Raw genomic sequence first — 21,241 nt, 5'->3', positions numbered from 1 at the left:
CTTTGGCTTAGCTGCTGCTGCCATGCCAAAACTGCCAAGAGCCCTAGATGGCAACAGAATAGGACACTTCAGCTGGACCCTGTCTGCTCCATCCTTTGCTTTTTCTTCTTTCTTTTTCTCTTGTGTTTTATTTTCTCTTCTCTCCTTTCTTCTCGGTGACGTCCTGAACTCCAGGCCTCGGCGCAGACCTAGCAAGGTGTCCACTTGGCTCGGCTCAGCTTGGCAGCATCTCGGTGGCCTGGCGTAGTGTGATAGTCTTTCAGTGGCCCATGGTGGTCTTTCAGCCCAGCGTGTCCTCAGCGTAGAATTCTGGCCTCAAGATTATTCTGGAGTGGCCTCCCAGCCTTGAGGTGAAGCCTGGCACAGTCGGGGGTAGAGACCCAGTGTGGACTGGAGGCGAGGTGCTGGTGTGGACTGGGTTGAAAGGACTGTTCTGAATTTTTTTTCAATCTTTCTATTTTCTAATTTATTCCTATGATCTGTAATGCTGGACTTTTTATTTCTTTATTTTTCTCTTCTTTTTTCTCCTAAAAACCTGTACTGAAGAGTCTCTACTTAGGTACCTTGTACTTAAGATGGTATCATATGATGACTTGTAAACTATTTACTGTACTCATTTGAGTAGATGTGATAATAAAACTAGTTCAGTTCAATAAAATCCTTTCTCATCTGGTGAATAAGGCTTGCCTGTAGAAAATAAAAAAAATTGGAGAATGCACAGTTCCAAGTGCAGACTTGGTGTGACCTCATGTGCAAGCATTACCGCACAAGTGCAGGGAAGTGCACACTGTTTTGAACTGGGCTTCAATGATGGGAGAGGGAACACGGGATAAATCCCTAGAGTACAAAGGAAAGAGGAGAGCTCAGTATGTGGATAGGGATGAAAAATTTAAAAATTAGAACTGATGTAACATTGAATTTCTTGCATCTTTTCCTAAAAGATGTAGGAGCAAAGGAAAAAGCTTTGAATTTATATTGCATTTTTAACATAATCAAAATGGCCCTTAAGCATTTACAATTTAATGGCTAGCAAGCATGGTAATCACTTTGTGCTCAACAAGTGCAGCAAACCGAGATAAATGACCAGTTAATCTGCTTTGGCAATAGTATTTAAGGGATCAGTGTCAGCCAGGACAGAACTCCCTTGTTCCTTTAGCAGTCATTCATGGGATATTTTGCACTTACTTAAATGACAAATAAGACTTCAGTCTGATTTTTTTTCAAACAGGAACAAATCTTAATCCCTCTGTCCTTTTAAATTTCTAGCTTTCTCCACCATTCTTGAATATGCTCATCCGTCAGGAACACCGTATATGAAACCATTGAGTCAGATTTCTGCACTTAACACATTAATGAAATAGATCTGATCAAAGTTTATTACACAAAAGAAAAATAAAACAGCCAAGTGTCTAGGCCCGAAACGTCAGCCTTCCTGCTCCTCTGATGCTGCTTGGCCTGCTGTGTTCATCCAGCTTCTACACCTTGTTATTTCAGATTCTCCAGCATCTGCAGTTCCTACTATCTCTAATGCTATACAAATGACAGTTTAGAAATTTTTTTTATCAACAACAGCAAGAAGAGCAATCTGGTCTTTTTCCCAGCAATATCCTTTCTCGATTGTCAAGCCCAGTGAAGTATCACTTCTATTTTTAACTCTTGTACTTTCTTACTTAACTGACACTTTCCACTTTTGATGGCCTCCAGGCTTCCTCCTAAATCCACAGTCCCAAATTCCTTTTAAGTTTTGACAATGTGAAAACTTACTAAACACTCTCAGTGTAGAGTTTTCAAAACCATTTCAGTAAGATTAAATTGTTCTTCTGAATTGAACTGGAAAACTAGTGGCTGATGGTCTGTTTTCTCTGTACGTCATAAAATTTCCACTTCATAAACGCCTTTGTAAGTTAATACCATAGGTATCCTGCTGGGCAGTGAAATCTCACATTTCCTTAGAAATGATATATTTACTTCAGTGTTCCAAATGACTTTCTGATCACATTTTTAAAAAAAACTTTCATAGAACTCAAAGCAAAACATATTTACTTCTACTTTAAAAATTCAGCTTCCCAAATAATGAGAATATTATACACCTTTTATCACACTTTTAAGACTTCCTTAAATCCTACCTGTTTCATCAAATTTTGATTGTATATCATAATATTCCCTTGTGGCATGTCAAATTTTAGTTCTTAACATTCGTAAACAAAACCTTGTGACATTTTACATTAAAGGCCCTACTTCCTTTATAAACAAGCTGTTTAATTTAACACACTTCTCATAACGATTTGCTATTTCAGTAATGCACTGAAGTAGCAACTCAGATGTGATGAAATTCTGGAGTGAGGCTTTAACTTAGGTCCTTTTGACTTTAGAGATGAGAGAGTGTCACTGAATCAACTTTTACTGGAACATTATTTTTAGTTTCAATGATTAAGCACAATTCAAAATACATTGGGCCTATGTGTAAAGCATCAGTTCCCAGCTCTTGTCAAGCTTGCTAGTGTTTATTCTGTTGCTGAATGCCTCACAGTTAGGGGTGGGGAATTGAAAGCTAGGTGGTCGTTGTACACAGAATAATGTTCACGCTGAATCACCAAGAGGATCGAACGTAAATTATTATAGAACCCTGTTTTCCAGAAGGTTAGAATGAAAGACATTAATGCAGAGAAATATTTTTGCACTGGATTCAGATTAGAGTGACTGCTTGCTTTTGTGTGTTAAAGTAGGTCAGATTTGCGCTGATCCACTTTAATATGGCATTATGCAAGCGGTAATTGGTTTAGTAGCTGAGTTTTTGTGAATTTCTGTGCTGCCTTGTCATTTTGATACTGAACATTTAACACATTTTAAGACAGTAAGTCGTTTTAATAAAATGTTCAATAGTTTTATAATCATAAAAATAAATTTCACGATGACTGATTTTTCCAAGAGTGCATTATAATGAATGTAGCAATTAGATAAACAGTGTAGTTTGCTCTTCTCCTGAATCCCTTCAAATAGTTTGTGTATTGTGCAATGATTAAGTGGGCTACCTGAGATTTAATTATTTTTACCTGGTGAGTGACTCATCCACATGGATCATATAGGATCTAGATTCATTGAGTTTTGGCCTCTTAATCCATCTCGATTGAAATAGCAATAGGAATGAAGCATTTCACTTAGTTCAAACTAATGAGGGAAAAGCCAACTAGTGTTTTAATTAAATGATTGCTAACTAGAAACCTGCATTGGGAGTGCTCATGTATGGATATCAAGTGAGATATTTGTGATAAAAAACAAATGAACTGCGGATGCTGTGAAACAGGAACAAAACTGAAATTGCTGGAGAAGATCAGCAGGTCTGGCAGCATCAGTGAAATAAAATCAGAGATAACGTTTCTGGTCTGGTGACCATTCCTCAGAACTGGTGGTAGCTGGGAAGATGTTGTTGTATATGCAGAAGATAGGTTGCAGGGAGGCATTGAGGAGTAAACAGTAATTGCTGATAGAGTCCAAAGAGGGGGAAGAACAGTTGGACAAACAAAGGAGTTGATAATGATTTGGCAATGAGGGTGAATAGCTTTTTAATAGACACTGTTAGTGGCTAACAATATGCTCCATCCCTACCTATTGTTTACTCCTTACCCCCACTCCCCAACCTATCTTCTGTATATAAACCAACATTTTCCCAGCTACCATCAGTTCTGAAGAAGGGTCACCGGACCCGAAATGTTAACCTGACTTTTCTTAACAGATGCTGCCATACCTGCTGAGCTTTTTGAAATAATTATGATGACCATTACCTGTGGAACCATAAGGGAGCTGGAGAATTAGTAAGAGATGGAAACTAACTTCTTTAAACATCACTTAGGGCATTTCACATGCCATTTCTTTTACCAACTTTGCAGAAATTACAGCTAGAAGAAGGCAAATCTGTGTATCTGAGTAAAAATGAAATCAAGGATTCAAACTTCATGGTGATTATACAAGTAATTCAATGCAGTACTGAGGGAGTATGGTAGTACTTTTGCAGGTCCTACCTTAGAAGACCTAGTTTTAATGTTTCATCTTAAACTACTCGGTAAAGATACTATGGTGAAATAAAAACAGAAATGGTAGAGAAACTCATCAGGTCGAGCAACATTTGCGGAGACCGAAACAATTAATGCTTCAAGGCTAATATGACACTTCTTCAGAAGCTGGGAAATTGCTGCTTCCTGTGCTGTCAGAAAGTAGGATGGAGGAGTAGTCGAGAAAGAGCTCTAGAGCAAAAGTCAAAGGGAGTACTAGTTGTAATTGAGAAGAAGAGTAGATGTTACTGACAGTTGTTAATGGCAGAAAATAGTCAGCTCTGTTGAGATCAAATACGTGCAAACAAGTCACTTTGTGGGAGAAAGAATCAAATTGGAAGACACACTTCGTTGTTTGAAGTTGTTGAACACACAATTGAGTCCTTAAGGCTTTAACATGTCTATAGGAAATATTTAGTGCTTTCCTCCAGCTCGTGTTGGGCTGGGCTTCGCTGGAACACTGCAGCGTGCCCATGACTGAATGTCAGCACGAGAGCAGTCACCTCTCTGCCTAAACTAACATGGTCACCATGGACATACATTACCTATGGTCTAAGGGTGATTGCAGTGTTGTTGTGAGGTGTCGATCTCTTCAGTTGTTCATACAACATTCACTCTTGAATGTCTGAAAGGCAAAACTCTTTGATTGACCTAGACTAGCCGTATAAATGCAATGGCTACAAGCGCAGGTCAGAAGCTAGGAATGCTGCAGTGAATAACTTGCGTCATGATTCCACAAAACCTGGCCACCGTTTAGAAAACAAAAGTACTCCCAACTTGTCTGGTTTAGTGAAGCTACAAAAAGATTGACACCATCCAGGACAAAGCACATCAACAAATATCCACTTCCTCCACTGCTGATGCTCAGTGGCAGCAGTGTGTGCCATGTCTTTGGGTCAAAATCCTGGAACTCACTCCCTCATGGCATTATAGGTCTACTGACAGAATATAGACTGCAGCATTTCAATAAGGCAGCTCACCACCATCTTTTTGACTAACTAGAGATTGGCAATAAATTTGATAACAAAGGCCTCACAAGTCAACAAAACTACAAAACCAATTCTGATGGACCAGGTGCTGATTCAGCATGGCTGAAAAGCATCTTCTCTTCCAAGTTCTGTTCTTTGGGCTCTTACTTACCAGTGTTCTGGGGTGGACAAAGGAAATCCTAAAAAAATACTCTGAAACTCTTCTTTAAGTCTAACAGCATTGACATTAGTGACTGGGAAGAACTTGCAACAAATCTTGAAAGATGGTGACAACTTGTCCATTAAGTTTTGTCATGTTTTGAGACCAATTTCCTTAATGATAGAACAACAGCAACAGAAATAAATAGAAAAGGAAACAAGTTCTGTACTGCAAATCCCACTATCTGGTGGTACGTCCTACTCAGTGTGCTCAAATTGCAGTTTGAGAATCAGCCTGTTAAATCATGTGAAGACTCCTAGCAGAAACTTACAACTGAGTAGATCAATGAACAGGTAATGACAACTATGTGGGAGGTGCTAGTTTTAAGATGGGATGTTAAACTGTGGGTCCCTCAGATCAATTTTATAATCATTTCTTCTCCTAGTGCCCGAAGTAACACCCAATCCTCAACTAAATTTGCCAACACCAAATTAGCTTGTTATGGATTAGTTGCTGTTAATGCAATGCTGTATTGAAAACAGATCAAGGTTTATTTAGCTAATAACAGTCAGTGGAATTAATTTGTGTGCAGAGTTCCTTAGGACATTTCAGAAAGCATTTTACCTAATCTTAGACCTATGATTCTTTTACTCTCTGATCTAGTCTTTCATAGTAAATCAACACCTAGAAACTAAGTTGTACATAATTCACTAATTAGCTTTCTTTGAAGCTAATTTTCAAATGTCATTCTTATCATTAATGTCATTCATTGATCCAGAAAAGCTTGTTGAAAATTCTATCAAATGTATCAGTTTCAAATTTTCAAAATCTGCATTATTTTGTTTTGTCCTGTATTTATTTGATTTTTCTCTTTGTGTTACAGTTGTTTTGCAGTAATGAGCCAGAGGGGTAATACTTTAATGGCTTAAACATATGATTTCTCTTCACTTTGGTCTTCATACCTCATCATAGCTCCTGCTGCTTCGCACACACGTAAACTATCCTAACCATTGTGGAAACTTTAAGCTAATTGGTTTTTGAAGATGGGTATCTTCTACTTTCTCACAGACATACTGCCAAAATGTCATGCTTCAGTGCTCCTGTATATAGATATGCCAGCAGTGTATATCAAGAAATCTGCACTGAGTTGCAGAGTTTACCGTGTTTCTGACCTAACCAGGAGTGTGGGAACACAAAATCTTGGCCAGTAATGCCTGCTGTTTTCATCCCATTTTTGCAAGGAGACACATTAATTTTAAAATGATACAGGTCTAAAGCCAGAGAATGGTGAATCTGTGGAACTCATTACAGCAGAAGTCTGCGGTCCCAAGTCTTGAGTGTTTTTAAGACAGAAATAGATAGGTTTTTGATAAGTAATGGGATCCAGGGTTAGAGGGAGGAGGCAGGAGAATGGAATTGAGAAACATATCAGCCATGATCAAATGGTTTGATGTGATTTGATTTATTATTGCCACATGTACCACGATACAGTGAAAAGTTCTGCATGCTCAGCAGACAAATTGTATCTTACATAAGTGCATCAGGGTAATAGAACAGAATGCAGAATACAGTGTTGTAGCTACAGAGAAAGATCAATTTCCATATGTGAGAAGTCCATTTTTTGGCCAGATTACAGTGGGGAAGAAGCTATTCTTGATTCTGTTGGTATGTGTTTTCAAACTTCTGTATCTTCTGCCCAGTGGAAGAGAGTATAACCAAGAAGGGAGGGGTCTTTGATTATGCTGGCTGCTTTCCCGAGGCAGTGAGAAGTGTAGATAGAGTCAATGGAAGGAAGGCTGGTTTACATGATGGACTGAGCTGCTTTCACGACTCTAAATTTTTGCAGTCTTGGCCAGACAAATTGCCATATCAAGTGTGATTCGTCCAGATAGGATGTTTTCTATGGTGCATCAATAAAAATTGGTAAGAGTAATTCTGGACATATTGAATTTTCTTAGCATTCTGAGGAAGCAAAGGCATCGTTGTGCTTCCTTGACTGTAGCATTGAAGTGGATGGACCAGGATAGATTGTTGGTGAACTTGAAGCTCTCAACCACCTCCATTGATACAGACAGGAGTGTGATCTGCACTTCTCTTCCTGAAGTTGATGACCAGCTTCTTAGTTTTGCTGATTTAAAGGGGGAGATTGTTGTCTTTACACCATGTGACTAAGCTGTCTATCTCTTTCCTGTACTCTGTCGCTTCTTTGTTTGAGATCTGATCCACTATGGTGGTGTCATCAGCGAATTTGTAAGTGGAGTTAGAGCTGAATTTAGCCGTACATTTGTGAATCTATAAGAAATATTGTAAGCAACTGACTACGCAGCCTTGCAGGGCACTGGTGTTGTCACTTAGCTTTACTGATTGCGGTCTATGGGTCAGGAAGTCAAGGAGTCAATTACAGAGTGGGGAGCAGAGTTCCAGGTCTCTGAGCCTGGAGATGACTTTTGTTGGAATGATGGGTTGAATGCCTTAATTCTGCCTTATAATTTATGGTCTTACTGTTTAAAATGATGTTTATGCTATATTACATTGAAGAGAAAAAGTTTATTATCATGATAGTTCCAGTAAGCATATACAGTTTTCCTTCATGAACTGTAGTTTGTATTTCATGCCTGTCCCCCAAATGCATTTAAAGATTTTTTTTTTAATTGAACATTGATGCCTTACACAAAGGTTTATATATTGAGCCTAATTAGGCATAGTAAAAGTGGCACACACATGAGAATATATTCGAGTGCCAGCTCTCTGTCTGCTGTCAATAATTAGTGATCTTGACTACGTTTAAGTCAACAAAGGATTACACTATGCACTTGTTCTCTCCTTGAGATCAATACAAGAAAAGCTGACATAGCTTTAAATCCTGCAGCTCAATATTATAATGTAAATGTTGCATGCTGAAATCTATGAGTAGCTCCTGTGTCCAAGTTAATTGCACAACACTTGCAGTTACATCATGGGATTTATAAGGCAGTTAGGTTTTTGGACTGAAATTTATGGTAAAATGAAGGAAGTCATGTGACTTGGTCTGAAGTCTGACAACAAACTTGGGTGAGGGAACTGTTTAAGTTTAAAAAATAGATTTGATTGCTTGTTTTACTGGAAAGAATATTTAAGTAACGGTCACTGGACCCAGAACATTAACTACAATTTTTCTTCACAGATACTGCCGGACCTGCTGAGCTTTTCCAGCAACTTCTGTGTTTGTTCCTGATTTACAGCATCCGCAGTTTTTTTCGTTTTTACCAAATGACCTACCCTGAATGACTGATTATCAGATATCTAAAGAACACAAGGCCTGGCATTCCAACCAGGACTCTATCAACAAACACATTGAACTGGACCTAATATACAAACAACTGAAAGACAGAACTGGAAGGAATGCCAACCACCCCTGCAAACCAAGGCACATAAATAACAAGTGGGACGGAACAACAACACTTTACCGGAGGCACACTGACTATGTTACTTAATACGTTCTTAAAACGTCTGCAACCAAACACACTGACTCAGTGAGCAACTCTACAACTTCATACACAACACGAGCTACAAATCTTCTCAAAAACTTTAAATTATTTGGTTTTCTGTATTAACAGTCTAGCAATAATACCACTAGGCTATCGCTTCCCATCACTGTTCAATTATTGACCTCTGCAGTAAACAAATAGCAAAATAAAACTTAAGGTCTCTCAAGCTGGATTTCATTTTGGGATGATTGGACTTATCCAGTCTTACCATCAACTTAGATAAAACTTGAAACAGAAACAGAAGTTTCCGGAAAAACTCAGCTTTCTCCCCGCAGATGTTGCCAGACCCGCTGAGTTTTTGCAGCAATTTCTGTTTCTGTTTCTGATTACCAGCTTCCACGGTTATTGTGATTTTTATTGTGTAGGATCAAACTTGCACATTTTAAAGGTGCAATATACTATATTCTGAACAAATGTAATTGTTTCACTCCCTAAAAACTGTCTTGCATCTTGCCTATAATTACTGAATAAGCAATCTATTCCCTGGAGTCCCCAGACTTAAAATGTTAAACTAACTTGTAACACTCTTGTTCTACCAAACATGTCTGGCAAGTTAGAACATAGAACAGTACAGCACAGTACAGGCCCTTCGGCCCACGATGTTATGCTGAACTTTTACCCTAAACCTAAGGTCTACCTAACCTCCACCACTACCTTTTATACTATCATCCATATGCCTATCTAAAAGCCGCTTAGATGCCCCAAATGAGGCCAGCACCAGCAAACATCAGATGCCTCCTTTTATAGGCAGCGTCCTTCTGCTTTGAACTCAATCAGCCTTTCTAACTTAATGATAACATTTGCTTCATGAATAGCTTGAGTAGTTCCATGTCCCTGTCAGTGAGATTTATAATGTGTACGCCATTGTAGTTGCAAGACTAAGCTACAGGGATATTCTGTTGTCCTTTTCAGAAATGTTGATATTTAAAATTTCTACAATAGTTGTTTATTCTAACTCTATTATATAGTGTCATATTGTTTATGCCAGATTAGGGACACACCAGTTCTTCTCAAATGTTTGATCATTTGTCACTGCAATAGCCATAACTTCTAGCCTCCTCTATGGAACTGTTCATTCAGCCTTTTAGAGAAATGGAACACAGTGGTGAAATTGTATGATATGTGTAAAGACATCAACTTATAGATAATCGGACAACTTCCTGAGTTCAGTGCCGGTTGTCACCCCTTTTAAATGGATGCATTGCCAGAGATTGCATCATCCAACACCCTCCTTAAAGCACTACTTTGATATCCAAGGCTTAGTAATAAGGCATAATGTCAAGCCCACTTCTGGCTTAGTGTGCAGTGCTATCCACCGTTCTGAATAAGGCCAAATTAAGTATTCTTTACCTGCATCTGAAACAGGCAGCATCTGAAACATGGCATATTCACATAAGCAGATTACCACATGGTTAGGATTCCTACTCCAAGGTTAGCTTTCCCTGATGCACCCACATCATTTTGGATAAGTAACCCATGTTAAAGTGCCTTCGTAAACCTCTGGAACCAGCAGAAAACACCCTTCTTCACTCTTACTCCTGGCTTGACCCACCAATTCCCAAAACCAGCCAAAGAATCCACGTCCTGGAGTAAGTTCTTCTGACCTACACAGTGGTCCTGAACAACCACTCTTGAAAACCTGATTGAGATCTGCAAGACTCACTGATGTATGTACTGATATGTTCCCCTTGTACAATTTGAATAATTTTAAATACAATTTCTATGGAATTTTCTCCAGAAAAGAGGCAAAAGCTTTGGAGAGCCTATAAAATTGAGTTTTTAAAAACTATTTACATATCCTGCTGCATGCTGTTTTGCAGCTACGCTCATTTAGTTGAAAAAACTGTCAAATAACATTGATCAGTAAAAAATTAATTATTTTACTTCATGTTGTGACAGCTTGTGAAATGAGCCAAATACTTAATAGAAGCCTCATCAGGCAAACATTGAGGTAGGTTTTCAAGAGAATCTTAATGGAAAATGCAGAAGTTGAGGGATGGAATTCCAGAGCTTTGGTTACGTGAACGGTGGGAAGATTGCCTTCTGTTGAAGAGCAATTGATGCTCTGGCATGGCATTGACATGTAAAAGTATGTGCAAAATGAAAAGTCTTGAGCAGTTTGTTTGACTTGGGGGACAGGGGTGGGAAATCAACAAACAGGCTTTAATGTGAAATTTCTCCCTTAGTCAAAGCATAACTGAGCAAGATATCTTTTTTCTTAACAGCACTGATTGATTACCTCCACTTCAATTTCTTATTTATTGTAGTTCTATCAATGTAAATCCCCTTCCCAATGGTAGGTATTTAACTTCAGGGAGGTGGTGGTATTGACAGTTCAATATATGCTTTATCTATGCCCAGACCTCTCAAAGAGGCTATACTCTTGTAAATGATCATTGTTGAAGGAGATTTTACAGGTAGCAATGGGGAAATGTTATCAGTATGTTTTGAATGTACTTATGTTTCTAAACCCATGAGCGTGTCACTCATTTAATAGTTAGCAGCAAAATTCAGTGGGCTTAAATAAAAATTGTGATCATGAAAAAACACATTTTGTTGAAACTTTTCATCTTTCACACTTCAGAGCAATTCACAAGAATAACAATAAAGGGGAGAAACACAATGACAGTACAGAGTGTTGGCAAGTGGCCTTTGCTGTGGAGAATGCAACATTAATGATGATTAACATTTAACAGCCAGGTTTGATTTATGTATCAAACCAGTCAATTAGCCATTAATGAAAATTGGGAATGTACAAGAGACCAGAATCGGAAGGCATCTGAGATCTCAGTGGCTCGTCGGGTTGGAGGATATTTTAGACATGGAATGGCTAAATTATGAAAGGATTTGAAAACTAGGATGAGATTTTTAAATTAGAAGGGTTTCTGGATCATGACCTAGTATAGACTCATGAACGTAGAGGTGATGGGTGAATGGGGCTTTTGTGAATTAGGATTGTACCAGCAAAATTAGTTGTGGGTGAGCTGTAGTTTGAGAGCTGGCCAGAACAGCATCAAATAGTCAAGTCATAGCAGCATTTTCATGAAGGCTACAGTGTTTCCTATTAAATTTTGATCATTTGTATTTGTATTGATTGCAATAATCAATATAATTATGCACATGTCTCTGGATTGCAGTCGAAATACTTTCTCTGCATTTGGCAGTTGGTTCATTATCATTAAAGATGATATGGAGGCAAAGATTCAAACAGCATGGAAACAGATATTTCAGTGCAACCAATCTATGCAGACCATAATCCCAAACTAAACTGGTCCCACCTGCCTGTGCTTGGCTCATATCCCTTCAAACATTTCTTATTCATGTACTCATCTAAATGTCTTTTAAACATTGTAACTGTACCCACATCCACCACTTCTTCTGAAATTTCATTCCACACACAAATCACTCTGTGTTTTAAAAAAGCCCCTCGAGTCTTTTAAAATCTTTCTCCTCTCACCTTAAAAATGTACCTTCTAGTTTTGGATCCGTCCAGCCTGGGAAAAGCCACCTACTATTCACTTTATCCATACTCCTCACAATATTACAAACCTCAACAACATCAACCGTCAACCTCCTACACTTGAGTGAATAAAGTCCCAGCCTATCCAGTCTTTTCTTATAACTCAAACCCACCATTCCCAGCAACATCCAGGTAAATCTCCTCCTAACCCTCTTCAACTTCTTAATATCCTTCCGAGAACAGGGCAACCAGAACTGGACACAGTACTCCAGAAGAGATTTTGCCAATGTTTTGTACAACCTCCACATGACATTCCAACTCCTATACTCCAGGGTCTGAGCAATGAAGGCAAGTATGCGAAATGCCTTCTTAGCCACCCTATCTATATGTGATGCAAACTTCAAAGAATTATGTACCTGAACCCCTAGGTCTCTCTGTTCGACAACACTGCCCAGGCTGTATTTATAATTGTATAAGCACTGCCCTTGATTGTTTTATGAAAATACACAACCTTTATATACATAAAATGCAATAGGTTGCTGTGAATTTCATTATATGATATCCAAATTCATGAGTACTATTTAAGGATCAACACTCATTCATAATTAAGAAAGATGATTATAATCATCATGTCATAATCATCCTTCTCAATTATGACAGATTTGGAGAACATGGTGTTCCTTACTTTTGCCATTTTCCTGAAAAAGCTGTTTTCATTGTTCCTCGGTCACTTCTTCCAGAATCACAAATAAGGGAGTCTAATCGGTCAGTCACATTAGAGTGCTCAAGTGTTGAATTAAATTAAATCTTATGCAATCCTCACCTACGTTAAATGTGAATTACTTATGATGACGTGTTGGAGCCTGAAACTGCTTGTTCTACCCATGACCTCACTCTGCTGAGATTCTTTATCATAGCTCGGAAATCAAACCCAAATTTTAAGGTTCTAATAATTCAACTAACATACGGTTGACTTTAATTTCACAATTTGAACTTTTGAATACTTGAATCATTCTGCTACTGAATCTTTTGAAAAGCATTTTATGTGGACTGCATGCTTTTAATAGGATTACACAGCTGACCATTTGACATATTTTGATGTTATGGTGTGAACAGCAAAAATGCAGCCATTACTTCAATCAAAACAAAGGGTTGATGTGTTTTCTCTGTGTCCATATTCAGTATTGAGACAAGTTTGAAAATTCCAGCATGTTTCATTTTGTATTAATCAACAAGCAGAAATTAACTTCACATTTTGCATTAATTGATACCCATTTAATGGCAATCTTTATGGAAGGAATTTGTAAGGGTTGTTTTGTAGTGAATGTTGAGATATAATTTGTAACAAGCTGGGAAAATCTTGAATTGTTTTTTTTTCCCCACAGGAGTTTGCTGTGTTCATGAATTAGGAGATGTTTTCAACACTAACAAGTGTACTGGTCAGAATTTAAAAATATTAACTCCTGGGGTGAGGACATTGCTAGGCCAGCATTTATTGCCCATCCCATCCACATAAGGATAGTAGTTTCCTTCCCTAAAGGACATTAGAAAACCAGATAGGTTTTCTGACAATTACCAATGGTTTCATGGTGGTTATAGGACTCTTAATTATAGCTTTTTAAAATTGAATTCAAATTCCACCATCTGCCATGGTGGGATTTGAACGTGTGCCCCTGAAATATTACCTGGGTCTCTGGATTAACAGTTTAGCAATAATACACCAGGCCATTGCCTCTGCCTCAAAATGAAGAAACCTTTCTGATTTTAATAACTGCCTTATTTGTAAAATTAAAAGCTCTAATATTTCTTCAGACATTGTGAATTGGATCGTTTTGCTCGTGAGAGAGATACAAAGCTTGCTACTGTAACGGAACTACATTCAGAACAGATTAGGGAGCTGGAAAACCAAATACGTGAACTGCAAATGAGTTTGGACACGGGTGAAATGGAGAAACGACGAATGGAATGGAGCCATGCAGATGCTACAAAGGAGAAAGAGGATTCCATTGAGAAGTAAGTGCCTGTTCCTTGCCTTGAACTAGTCAATCTTCTATGCTATTGCACCAAATACAATATCCATGTTTGAAAGGATAGTTGGTTGGGAGAATAATCAGATCCACACACGGGATAGGGGTGAGAGGGTTTAGGATGAAAGGAGATGACAGCAAGAGGGTGAAGATGGTGGTAGGGAGGAACTGGAAGAAGAGGTGTGAAGAAGAAGAATGGACAAGGTGGCGTGGGAAAGATGGAGCGTTGGACCAACACAAGTAGAGAAAAGATTCCCTGGACTGACCTATCCCCTCCCTACCTCCCTCCCCACCTATACTCTTCTCTCCACCTATCTTCTTTTCTCTCCATCTTCGGTCCGCCTCCCCCTCTCTCCCTATTTATTCCAGAACCCTCACCCCATCCCCCTCTCTGATGAAGGGTCTAGGCCCGAAACATCAGCTTTTGTGCTCCTGGGATGCTGCTTGGCCTGCTGTGTTCATCCAGCTTCACACTTTATTATCTTGGATTCTCCAGCATCTGCAGTTCCCATTATCACTAGAGAAAAGATTTCTTCAGAAAAGGCCAACCAAGAACCTCCATCTCATCACAACCTGAAATTTTATGTTTGGTAGAGGTTAAACTTCTCATTCAACTATTAGAAAGAAAGAAACCTTATGCCCGACTATTTTAACTTATTTTGAGTGAGGCGCCGGACATGAAGTTGCAGAATTCTTAATATTAAAAAAAGCCCATCACAGTACCGCCTGCACTTTGACAGGCAATATAATGGGTTTTTCTATAGGGAAATATAGGGAAATGCATGCCACATATGTTGAAGTGAATATGTAACTATGATGTTTTGTTGTGCAATGATAGTTGAGATCACTTTACACATTGTTTTGCTAATGCATGGTTAGAAGATGAGAGAGGAAAAGCTACAATCTACAAAATTTTGACCAAAACATCCCCCTACAAGGTCCTACATGTCACAGACCACCCAATTGCTGCTTTATTTCCCCTCTTAAAGTTAAACACCTCTTCAACTGCATTTCTATATGTAGCAATCCCACTCTAAGGATTGCATGCATTCTCCACCACTATTCCATTCCTGAACTTTCAACCCTGGTGCATTCGATTCATGTTCCTCCTCTCCAATGCCGTTAGAATCTGAGATAATTCAACGTTTTGCATGTATGGGAGTTGAAACTATTTCATATATCACCTAAAGATCTGCCAAAAAAACTAGTTCCAAATTTCATGCGAAGCACAGGCAGCAAGCAGTATGAACCAGGCAGATCCTACAGTACCAGGATCAAGATCAACAAAATACATGTTTGAGGCTTTATGTTGGATATGTTTAAATTGGGCTCTGTAAGGGCCAAGAATGGTAAATCTCAGCTAATATTTATCAGATGAAATATAGAACCAGTCATCACACTCTTAACTGCAGCTGTGTCTTTTAGCATGACCTAGCAAGGATTGTAACACCAATTACAATGTGGATTACATTTCCTAACACAGTAAAAATACAGTTAATAGGTATTCTAAAAAAAGAAGCATCAGTTTAAATAGAACCATCGTCCAGACATAGTCTGTTCAACACTCATTGTACAGAAAATGCTTGATAGGAATGATTGGAAAAGAATGTTTGTTTGCTTTTTTTTTGCAGGAGAGTTTTAGTTGGATTCTCTTACATTACATATATTTTAAGGCTCTTTTAAGCAATATTTTTCACATCTTCACTGCATTTGTGCAGCACTGCATTTTTGACAGTTACAGAATTTTTTGATGTCTCTTTCCTTCAACTGTTTGTTAAAATTTAAATTTAAAAACTATTTAAATTTAAAAATGTTGAATTATGCCCTTTTATTTATATCCACTTAGATGCTAATATATTGTTTGCACAAAATGTCATTTCTTGTTGTCTTTGCCTTTGCAGTTTGTTGTAGCCAGGAGCCTTCATGTAATACCATGCACACCATCCCTTTTTCCTTGTCGTCAAAGTTTTCCTTCTGTCTAAACCTTTGCCTCAGGTCTGTTACCCTTTCTAGATCTTTTCATTGGGAACTGCCAGCAGTCTCAATATAACTGCACCTGTCATGGATTCTAACCTTTCACCGTCTAAACCTGCAGCACCCTATTCTCTTGAGTCTAACTAACTTATTTTAATTAAATGTGCTGTCAAAAATGGTGCTATTGTTATTTGTAGTATTCACTTCTATATAACAGAGGCAGGATTCCAATTCTTTTACTCATCTCTTAACTCCACAGGTCCTTGATCTCTCCCACAGCCTTCAAACTCTGTCCACCAACCCCAAGCAACTCACTTCTACCTTCTTCCGAAGATCCTCAAACATGATCACTCTAGTAGATTCATCTTTCCAACCTACTCTTGTCTCTCAAAACTGATTTCTTACTGTTTTGACTCCTTTTCATCCCAACCTTTGCTCAGCCTCCTCCAAGTCATGGATATAAAATATTTTTTTCGCCTTTTGAATGGTTTCCAATTTCCTTGTCAAAGTGACTGGCTGTGCTGGTGGAGATTTAAATTGCAGAACATGACATACTGCTACAAAAGTACGGTTTGACTGTATAGTTTGACGTGCCCCAACAATCCTGCAGTAGGTGAGTACTGTTTCATTTCAGGCACGCTTCACATTTTTGAAGGAGCCGGGATCAGAATTTCCAACAAGAAGTGCAGGAACTCAATCCCAGTGGAGGGCTTGGGGAGCCAAAAGAAATGCTTCACAGGACACATAGCTGGCATGGCTGATGCTTCATTGCAAATGCAAGTGCACATTCTTAAATATATTGCTGTTGTGGATACATCATATAATAACTTGGGATACCTGACTGGAAAGAAACATTGTTTATTGTTGGGAACCAAAATAGAGGCGCTGTTGGTGGCACATATAGGCTAATCCCAGCCCAGGACACAGAGTTCTGCAGACCCGTCCCTGAGTCTGCTTTATAAAGGGCTTCGGTGATGAATTTAAGCTGGGCAGGTCATTGTCTGTTACCAAGGGAATTCATACTCAATGCACTCCACAAGGAGATTAATTAGTGATTCCTCATTTACTTTGTAAGATTTACCACACACTGGTTACCCACCTTTAACTTCATCCCATCTAAGAATCCTGTTTTAAGGGAGTACTACTGCTTTCCCAATATTCTGAATGATGTTTCCTTTGTTAAATGTGGACTTTGAATACTGAAAAGTGTTTGTATGGTTGAAAATCTTCACTTTTGTTCAGAAACAGAGATAGTGAAGAATAAAAACTGACAAAAGTTGCATTTGTTTCTGGGAACAGGCACAGACTGCTTGCCTTTCTAGCAGCAACAAGTTTACAGTCAATGAGTATTCACTGCACCTAGCTTTCATCTGTTGGAGCCAGGTGCTAAATCAGCCTCATCTGGCTTGTTGCGCCTGAAACTGCACGTATTATCGTGCAATAGATGTTCCTTATACTGAATATCCTTATCTTCTACCTTGGTGTACTGCTGCTGCTCTCCTAGCTCTTCAGAGTTGATCATATCCGCACACTGATGCGGTGTGCTGCAACGCCCCACATCTCCAAGTCTGATCAAATCATCAGAATCACATCTTAAGCAGGCCAACTGTCCTCTTTGCAACAGCTCTGGTGGAAGAATGGTCTGCATTTTATATATAGATATACATATTCATCATGAGTCAAGGAGTTATAGAACAGAGTCATTGGTCATGGTTGCAGAGGGTTTGCCTTGTTGTCCAGTAACCATTCTTGTAAGGCGTCTGGCCCTTGAAACAAAACAGCACCATGAGAGTTCTGAAGGATACAGGCATCATGGCAACTACAAAGGTACCTCATGCAGATTTCAAAGATGTGGTGCTGATGATCACAGATGACTTGTGTAGTATTTATTATGAAGTTAGCCAGATGGACATCATAGAATAGGAGTTCCATGATTAGAGTTGTTAATCTGTTCCAATCAGGGAGCCCTGGCTGACAGATAAGAACAGGAATGTCAAACATCCTATTCATTCTGAGAGCCAGCTCTGAGGGAACTGGATCAGTGTCAAGGACTCTCCATGTGTAAATAAAGTGTGACTTGGTGATGGGATACCAGCCTCTGTGGAGTTATTTCAGTGGTGACGAGAGAAAAGCACATGCTCCTGAAGAAATTTGCCCACCACAATTGTCTTCGATTTGGGGTAAGTATTTTTGGTATCATACCGTTATTTGGGAAGATTGATTTGGTTGATACTGCCATTGAAGATTGGGCTGCATATGTGGAATGAATGCATTATGTTTTCCTGGTAAATGACATTAGATCAGATTAAAAGCAATGAGTAATTCTCCTGACAGCTCGTGGACCTTCAGATTTTTCAGTTATTAGAAGCCTAACTTTCAGTGAGGCACCAGATACTAAAACCTTTCAAGACTTGATGGATTTAAGCCAAGAAATATTATGACCCTAAGCTTCCTCTAATTCTGATATGCTATCAGTTTACTTGGCAAACCCATATTAAGATTTTGACAAGGTTAAGACAACTGGCAGAGGCATATGATTTTGGTTTAGTCCTTAATGAGATGCTGAGAGGCCATTTGGTATGTGGAATTAATGATGTAACCATACACAAGTGCCTACCAGCTGAAGCCTAAGTGGACTTTAAATGGGCACTGCAACTGGCTTTGTCATTGGAAATTTCAGCAAGTGTAGCATTGGTGTTGCAGGGTATTCTGATGGAAGTGGACACATTGTCAGTTGGACTGAGCTTGGGGAAAACATCATTTTAGCGAAGACAATTGCATAGCCTCATTTAGTAAACATCCTGATCAGAAGGACTCTAGGTCAGCCCACAGCAAAATCCCAAAATAAAGTCAAGCCTTGGCCTCAGGGATAAAATTTTCTTCAGGATCCAGGGCTGGCAAGCTAATGTAGTTGCTGCCAGTATGTGAACTCAACAGCAAAAAAGTCCCACTGGATCTTAATTGAGTGAGAGAACTCATAGGCCAGCATCCAGGAGAATGCACACCTTGGGATGTCCACCTACATGGGTTTGGAGCAGTTAAATTGCTTAGCAACATCCAAATCAGACCCAATCAAAATAAACATTGGTTTAAATGGTCACCCGGTTTTAACGGAGGTTCATAACTAGTATGGTTGTTTCAATGACTGCAGAGCCTGTGTCTAACACAATTTGTTCTGGACTCCAGCTCTTAACTTTGTGCAATACCTCGACTGGACTGAGAATGTATGTGGGAGGGGTGTGCATTTTAAAGATTAAGGTTACAACTTCAGTTCCAGTGTCTTATGAGAAGCAACTGATCAGTTTCCACTGATTGTAGTAAAAACCTCAGCCCCAAGCTTGATGGGGTGAATTGGTTGAGTAAGATTCACCTAGATTGGCTTAACGTTTGTTGATTAGAAAATGGCTGCCTGATTGAATTCCTAATAGAACACCCAGATGTTTTTCAGGAAGGTCTAGGGACTGTTACAGAAGCCAAGGCTACCTTCCATGTTGACTAGGAAGCATTTTGACAAATCTGCAAGGCCCACCCAGTGCCAATAGCCTTACGGACCAAAGTAAAAATCAGAAAGCTGGAAATCAAAGGAATCATCAAACAAATCCAGTTTGCAGAATGGGCAGAGATAGGAACTGCTGATGCTGGAGAATCTGAGATAACACAGTGTGAAGCTGGATGAACACAGGCCAAGCAGCATCAGAGGAGCAGGAAAGTTTGACGTTTCAGGTTGGGACCCTTCTTCAAACTTTCCTGTTCCTCTGATGCTGCTTAGCCTGCTGTGTTCATCCAGCTTCACACTGTAGAATGGGCACTAGTTGTACTGATTATGAAGCCCAATGGGCTGGCTCACCTTTGTGAGGATTTTAAAAACACGGTAAACAGCTTTTTATAGCTGGATAAATACCAAATTCCTTGCATAGCAAATTTATATGCGGAGCTGATTGGGGGGGTGCTGTCCTTCATGTACCTCGACATAAACTATGCTTTAGATAAGGTTTCCCAGAAGTATGATACAATTAATACCCATAAGAGTTTGTACCACTGTATGAAGCTGTCATTTAGGGTATAGTCAGGCTGTGCAATTGTTCAGTGGATGATGGAGAACATTTTAGAAGGTCTACCCCATGTTGCCATTTATCTTAATGATGGGCTAATAACAGGGAAGACCAGTAAGGAGCACTTAAGAGAATTTGGACGTAGTCCCTAGTTGTTTCTCTTAGGTGGGTGTATACCATAGGGAGAAATGTGTGTTCCAGGCACCAACTTGGTTTACGGAGTTGACAAGACCAGGTTACACCTGTTGAAAGATAAAATGAAGACAATCAAGGGTGCCCTGTCTTCCACATCTGTACCAGAGCTTATTATCTTTCCTTGGCATAGTGAATTATTATGGAAAGTTCATACATAACCTGACCTCCAGCCTGGCACCTTCACACCATCTCTTAAAAAATGGTCAGCCTTCAAAATGGTCATGTAGCCAAGTCATAGCTTTCAGGGAATTGAAGAAACAGCTATCATGGTCTAAAGTGTTGGCACACTATGATGCCAAGTGAGATCCCAGTATGGCATTGGGGTAGTATTAGCTTATAGGTGACTCAGTGGAGAGGAATGCCTATTAGTGTATACATCCAGGACATTGGCTAATGCAGAGCGTAAATATCCCAAAACTCGCTAGTGTAAATATGTCCAGAGAGAAAGAAGGTTTAGCAGTCATATTTGGAGTCAGGATGGTTCACCAGTAATTGTATAGACATAAATTTGTGATAATGATGGATTACAAACCCTTGTTAGGTCCACTTAGAGGACAAGGCAGTGCCACCCACAGCTTCAGGCTGAAGTCAGTGGTGGTCTGTAATTCTAAGTGCATATAGTTAAAAGTTGGAACACTGTCCAAAGACGAAAAAGCAAATGCGGATGCATTGAGCTACCTCCTGCTGGCAGGTGCACAACCTGTAGCACTGCCTCTGGACACCCTTCTTGTTACTGCTGACAATATCTGATGCAGAAAAATCCAGTCCCGACCAAAACTGAAACATCTGGTGGGGGGGGGGGGGTGGATCTCAAGGGCCTTCACAACCA

The 21,241-nt window shown here is 39.3% G+C and overlaps 1 protein-coding gene across 5 annotated transcripts in view; it reads left to right on the top strand.

The window, feature by feature from the left end:
* ccdc57 (coiled-coil domain containing 57) overlaps positions 1 to 21,241 on the top strand; it is a 175,027-nt gene that overhangs the window by 47,215 nt on the left and 106,571 nt on the right. For all 5 annotated transcript variants that reach the window (XM_048555362.2, XM_048555365.2, XM_048555363.2 and 2 more), the window contains exon 7: positions 13,977 to 14,177. In XM_048555362.2, coding sequence (XP_048411319.2) covers positions 13,977 to 14,177 — 201 coding nt within the window. The remainder of the gene's footprint in view (positions 1 to 13,976; positions 14,178 to 21,241) is intronic.

This window comes from Stegostoma tigrinum, chromosome 22, assembly GCF_030684315.1.
Source record: "Stegostoma tigrinum isolate sSteTig4 chromosome 22, sSteTig4.hap1, whole genome shotgun sequence".
NCBI classification, from domain to species: Eukaryota; Metazoa; Chordata; class Chondrichthyes; order Orectolobiformes; family Stegostomatidae; genus Stegostoma; species Stegostoma tigrinum.
The sequence above is the reverse complement of the archived record's forward strand: the minus strand, read 5'-3'. Positions and strand labels throughout refer to the sequence as shown.